The 6,648-nt window shown below is 42.7% G+C and overlaps 1 protein-coding gene across 1 annotated transcript; it reads left to right on the plus strand.

The window, feature by feature from the left end:
• Nucleotides 1–1,872: 1,872 nt before the first annotated feature.
• LOC104968009 (carbohydrate sulfotransferase 11-like) lies at nt 1,873–5,472 on the plus strand (the record flags this gene model as incomplete). Its single annotated transcript, XM_010797548.1, has 3 exons — nt 1,873–1,949; nt 2,593–2,757; nt 3,224–5,472. Coding segments are annotated over 3 exons (923 nt in total), but the record flags the coding sequence as incomplete, so codon positions are not given.
• Nucleotides 5,473–6,648: the final 1,176 nt, after the last annotated feature.

Here is a 6,648-nt window from a genome sequence, read left to right on the forward strand (position 1 = left end):
GCACCTCTTTTCTTTTACCTGTTTTTAGAGCACATACACATAACATGTGTACTGAGTTTTGCATTAAACTACAGTCCTTTCTGAACAACTTGTAAAAGTCATCATCATATCGAGGCACTTTTAGTTGACAAACTATCTCTGTAAATACTTTGCCACTCTAAGATCTTTCCCTTGAGAGATGATGAATGTTTCCTCTCCCAAAGCAGACAATAAACCATTAATATGAGGAGAACTTCCACAAGTGACTGTTGACCTACTTTCCAGCTTTCAGAGGAAGCTTCCTGAATTTGTGGAAAGCTTACTGTAGCTGCTTCTAATGTGCTGTTGACTGAGGGCTCAGACACCTCTTCTTTTATATTCTTCTCCTCCACCTGGAACTGAAGAGTGTCTGATTTCTACGCATGATTAGGGTTTTTACATCCTAACACTGTGCCAAAATAGCATGCCATGTTACTGTTTGCGTGCCCTGTTTCCATACACAACCTAAGATATGGGTTTCATGTGTATCCAGTAGAGCTTTCAACATGGTCCAGCAGGACTTAGATGTCCATCTCTGCGTGATTGGATGATGTGGCACAGATTCACCCAGAGGAAGTGGAGGGATTTTGATGATTCATGTGAGCTGAGGCAGAGCGGCTGCATCACGACACTTTCAGTCTCACCGTCTAGATCAGATCCACTTATACTACACTTCATGTGCTCAGTCACCAAGCTGTTCTCCTTTCTCACTTCCTCAAAATATCAGGAAGTAGATAGGATTTACAGTCTGATTTGAATCCTTTTGTTAACCATATGTCTCAAACTGACACAGAGAGAGATGTATTACATTTGGACTGAGCAAAAAGTAGAGAAAAAGTTTGAGAGAATAAGTTGCGTCTCCTTCTGGTTTCTATAGCATAGCCCTCTAACTTGCCCTTTTTTGGCTGACTGATATGCTTCCCATATGATGGTATGCCATTTTCTCCCTGTCATTCCATGAGTCTTCTTTCAAGTAGATTCCCTCCTGTTAACATTCCATAAAGCACATTCCCATCTCTCTCCATCTCATTCCAGCCTAGTATACCCTATAGATTGTTGAGCCACATGTGTAAAACAAATCGCTTTTTTTGTAAACAAAACACTGACTGGCATCAGGCCCTGGGTGGGAACAGGAGAGGGGGAGGAGGGAGGGGTGTGGAAGGAGAAGACAGATGTGTTTATAGAGGCTAGAGGAGGGAGGAGAGATGATAACAAGGTCTCCGGACAGATATTGAAAACGTCTTCACACGAGCTGAGCCGCTTGCTCCATCATTACAGATGCAGGATGTGCAGCCGGTCGTAGTTCGAACCCACAGCTAATCAGCCATGCATTTTTATCATATTTTGGTTTTGTTGTGTTTAAAATAATTGGTTTTGAATGTTTTCCAAATCTTTTTTAGTCTTGACTGTGCCCCAGAGTGAATTTGCTGTGCTAATAGATGTCCTAAAGGCTTGCAATATGTTAGAACAAAGAGAGAGCTGAAGGGGAGACATGTAACTTATGTAAGAGTTACAAAGAGAACACACTGTTCCTATGGAATCTATCAATGAAAGGAGGGAGGATCACGTCATGACAAAGGGTTGGAAACTTGGCTCTGAATGATACGGACATCTTTAAAGTGTCATTTGAACCTCTGTACTAAAATATGACACATTGTAAAGAAAGAACAGTTTCTTCTAAAGTAGAGTGTTCAGACTTGAATCAGTGGTGACAAAGCAGCATCTGATGACACAGAATGACTGTATCCAATTCATTAGGTCGAGCCTGTGGAAAATTAAGAAATGAACAGGACTGATGGAAATAGTTGAACTATTCTGTTGAATTGGGATTTGTATTGTTGTCTGTCTTTGTAGAACCTGGTGTGACCACAGACAGCAGACCAGGGAAAAGTAGAAGGAGTCCACTGCAGACTCTCTACAATGGAGACCAGGTGATAACACAGACACAAACAGGCATAACGCCAGCTCTGCCACATTAAGAAGCCCCCTTTAGTTTTTCACCTGCTTAAACAAAAATACTGTGTTTTGAGTGAGTAAGTAACGTTTATTTTCTCTTGTATGTATTTACATTACATTTCATTTTGAGGACATCCAAAATTAAAGAAAAGTAATCAGGTCACATTACGTTTAAATGGTGATGGTCAGATTGGGTTAGTGATTACGTCTGTTAACATGTAAATATAGTCATTGAGACAGCATACATTCTTAAAGTAACCCCTCTTTAGCTTTGAAACCCCACTGTACACTACCTGCCAACAAGCAGCAGACATAGTTCTAGCTGGTGAACATTTAGCAGTTAAACAGCCAGATATTTCCCTGTAGAAGAGCCATGGATGGACAGATCTAAAAATCGGTCAGAAAAGCTACAATTTTTTTTAAGACAAAGGAGAAATCTGCTTGAAAAAAAAATCCCCTCAATGTGTGTTGTGATAAGTACCTTGATGTCTGCTCTTATTAGTTTCTTTGGGCGCACAACATTTCTGCAACAAATTGAAAAGGTTTTTCTATTTCTGCTTCCCCCTACTCCCTCAATTCCCCACTTGGACCCATTCCTCGCCCTGATCACATCACAAGCAGCTGGAGCTGCTGGCGGCTCAGAGGTCGCTACAAGGTCGCAGGGAGCTGCTGGAGCAGGCGTGTCTGAGCCACACCAGGAAGCGCCAAGTGCTTTCCCCCGAGGACCTCAAACACCTCATTGTGGATGATAAACACAGCCTCATCTACTGCTACGTACCCAAGGTTGGTGACAGTGAGATTAAGAAGTGCATCTGGGGGAGAGATGAAGGGGGGACGGGGGGAGAGATGTGAGGCAAAGACATGAGATGAAAGACACCGCTGCATGCAGATGTTCTAAAAACAAATGGAAGTTAATTATTGCTGTTTAGCCTCAAAAAGCTCCGACACATTTTAGAATCCATCGTAATTTTTTGGAGGGGGGATATTCATTCCCATGGTGCAACAAATGTATATTTAGCTACCAGTCTTGCCACCATTAAATTGACTGTTATTTTTGTTGTAATTTTATAGTCTTAATGATAAATGTACTGGTATTTATATTTATTGTTTCTACTTTGATTTGTGTTATAATTGTAAGTGTGATGATAATATAATGAAAACATTTATGCTAATAGCTACATTTAATTCTAAGTATGAATGTGTATTTTGGCTTGAAAGATAATCTCCCCCTCTTGTTGTCGTCCCCCAGGTAGCCTGCACCAATTGGAAGCGAGTCCTGATGGTCCTAACCAGTGACGGCCGCTACACGGACCCCCTCTCCATCCCTGCCAACGAGGCCCATGTGGCGGGGAACCTCCGCACGCTCTCCGAGTTCTCCGTCCCCGAGATCAACCGACGCCTCCGCAGCTACCTCAAGTTTATCTTTGTGCGGGACCCCTTCGAGCGCCTGGTGTCGGCGTACCGCAACAAGTTCACTCGGAGCTACAACACGGCGTTCCACCGGCGCTACGGAACCAAGATCATCCGCCGGCACCGGCCTGAACCGGATCCAGAGGAGATTGAGAAAGGAAATAACGTTTTATTCCACGAGTTTGTCCAGTACCTCGTGGACCCCCGGACCCAGCGGGAGGAACCCTTTAACGAGCACTGGGAGCGGGTGCACTCGCTCTGCCACCCCTGCCTCATCCACTACGACGTGGTGGGGAAGTACGAGACCCTGGAGCCTGACGCCCAGGCCGTGCTCAGCCTGGCCGGGGTGGAGGGAACGCTTCAGTTTCCCACGTCTGGGAAAAGCACCAGGACTGATGGCAACATGGCCGCACGCTACTTCAAGCACATCAGCCCTTTCTACCAGAAGAAACTGTTCAACCTGTATCGCATGGACTTCCTGCTCTTCAACTACTCCACACCAGAGTACCTCAGGATTTGATGAGGGGGGGGGATGAGAGCGTTGACATCAGTCTGATGGTTTTCCCTTCAGAGTTTCAGTTTGTGATGATCATGTTGCACGTTTCGGTTGCCATCTCTGCCCAGAGTAGTCCATCACACGCTCTGGCTTGTCACTAAGACCCTCGGAAAGAAACAGCTGTGGAGAAAGACTCTGGTTTGGAACCAAAAGCAAATGGAACCAAAAGACAGTTTGCCAAGCATCTGTAACACTTGTCATTTTGCTTTCTAGTGTGAAAGAGTGTATTGTTCTGACGTTAAGCAGAACAAAGGGCAGACTGGATCTTCCCAAAATGTGTTAGAACTATTCCAGGTGACACAAACAAGTCCTTTCTGATGGGGAGGGGGGGGGCTTTAGGTTAATTTAGAACCCAATATTTATTTTGTATTCAGTTCCTTGTGTTTCTCGCCTAGAAATTGCTTCATCAAATTGAACAAACTTTTATTTGACTTGTATCTTTGTCTTCCTTCACCTGTGGATGTGAGATTTGAGAATTCTGCCCCACCAGCACGCCCGGTGCCCACTACAGTGAAATATATCCCGTGGCTTATTCTTCTGAGAACCAATGAGCCATAAATCAAAGTGACACTGTGGGAGGAGCAGGTTCTCCTCTGGTCGGGTGAATGTGCTGACTGTGAACCTGAATACAGCAGATTCATTCAAAGCAGTAGAATATCTCTGGATGCCTTTTATTTATGTATGTTGGTGCATACAAGTATTTATTATGTGTGTCAGTAAGGGCCTGTGATAAATTTATTTGATATGAAAGAAGGGATTCCTTTCTGCATGGAAAGTTACTTGCTGTTTTTGCTTTTGCACATGCCAAACAGAAATCTTCCAGACAATTCAAAAAGTGTCATGTTGTTCTCCTCTGTGAGGTTCAACTCCAAATCTAAAGCCATTGCCTGGGCTATCTAACATGTGACACACAATCGGGGACTCTATCTTGAAAGTACATCTGAATCATTTCCAGGAAAGCAGCCGTCTCTCCTTGATTCCAGTCAAAGTGTGTTGCCATCCCTCCTCTATCACTGTCTGTATTTACCTGTGGGCAGGTAGGCTGAACAAACAGCCACATAGCTGTGGTGGGGCAGGGTCTGGCTCAGCGCGGCTCCTCTCAGAGCACCCCTTGTTAGCTCGTCCAGGGGTTAGGCCTCTCCACTGCAGGTTCTTGTTCAGCAGAGTGACAGAATTGACATTGGGGAGAACACAGAGGCTCGTGTAGGAAAATGTTTATTAATGGCCTCTTCTGGGGAATATCAGTAAGTTGTCCCTTTTCATACAGCCTTCAAAGAGGGGATGTTAAACTTCAAAGTCAGCTCATGGGGTGTTCTACTGCGTATAGCCATGTTTTGACAAGACAGAAAAATGCATGGAATTTAAAAAAACGACATCTTTACGAGTCTTTTTTAAAGTGACACGGTGTTAAAGGAGGGAAATGGGTGGAAGCCCATAATAATCTATGTTGAAACTAGGAGTTAAATCATCTCCAATGACCTGATTTTAATTGAAAAAGTTTAATCTATTGCAATTTAAAAAGATATATTTTTGATGAAAGTGAACTTTAAATGTTTAAATTAAATAAATAAATAATTATTATTTTTACGTCTCTGTAAAATGACTGAAACATTTATTTTCAGGTTTCTAAAGGATTATATCATTTGGTACTATTCGTACCCACAAAATGAGGCTGTTCATTTATTCAAATGTTTTCCGACAACCTCCACAGACAAACAGACAGACAAGCAAGACACCATCTCATTGGCTGAGGGAATAACGATCTCAGAATTGAGTTTCTGTCAACCCTATGATTAAAGGTGACCTATCATGCAAAATGCACATTTATACATGAATATGTGTCCCCGGTGTTCCAGGGAACTCACCAAGTGTCAGAAAACACAACCCTCTCTATTTTCCTCCATACCCAAATCTCTTAAAAAGGGGTTGCAACGGATCTGATACAGACTGATCCAGATTTGAATACTTCTCTGACGTCACAGAAGTGGCGCTACGGCTATTGGGCCAACTCCACCAATCAGGAGGAGACAGCCACGGACATTGCCGTTCGAAAGTGCTGGAGACGCTGTAGTACATAAGCCAGGCCTGTAGATGGTGCTGTTCTCACAGAATCAGCTCATGCAAAGACAGTGTTAAATTGAGCAAAATGAGGAATGGCTAAAATGCATGATCTGTTTGGTATTTTGAAAAATAAAAAGTATAAATATGCCTTATATAGGTATGGTCCTACACTATATTATTCAAATATAGCATGATAGGTCCACTTTAAGCCAAATGATTGACTTACTTTTCCCAGAAAACTTGTCAAGTCATCTCATCTCAAACAGTTAAATGACAGGAAACATTTTAATTAGTTTATCTTGCAAATGTATTTAGTCAGACTGGCCCAGGCATGTCTTCTCTGGAAACATTGCTTTTCTTTCTGCCTGTAGCAATGCTTTGAAAAGTGCAATATCTGTTTCAGATCTGTAATGTGGTCAACGCTGTGTCTGTGTGACTTCCTCTGGCATAGAAGCCTTTTTGCCTTGTTTCTGTTTGCTATGAATGCAGCAATGGATTACAGGGTTTTAATTTCAATGCTACCCTTTGTGTGAGTAAAGCCATCATTTGCAAGATGTGACTTGCCAAAAACCCAATCACACCCTTCATTTTTTTTCTTCCACTGTCTGGATGTCAAATATGTTTTATCTTTCCTGGAAAATACAGAT

This window comes from Notothenia coriiceps, unplaced genomic scaffold (genome assembly GCF_000735185.1).
Source record: "Notothenia coriiceps isolate Sejong01 unplaced genomic scaffold, NC01 NC01_scaffold00002512, whole genome shotgun sequence".
Taxonomy (NCBI): domain Eukaryota; kingdom Metazoa; phylum Chordata; class Actinopteri; order Perciformes; family Nototheniidae; genus Notothenia; species Notothenia coriiceps.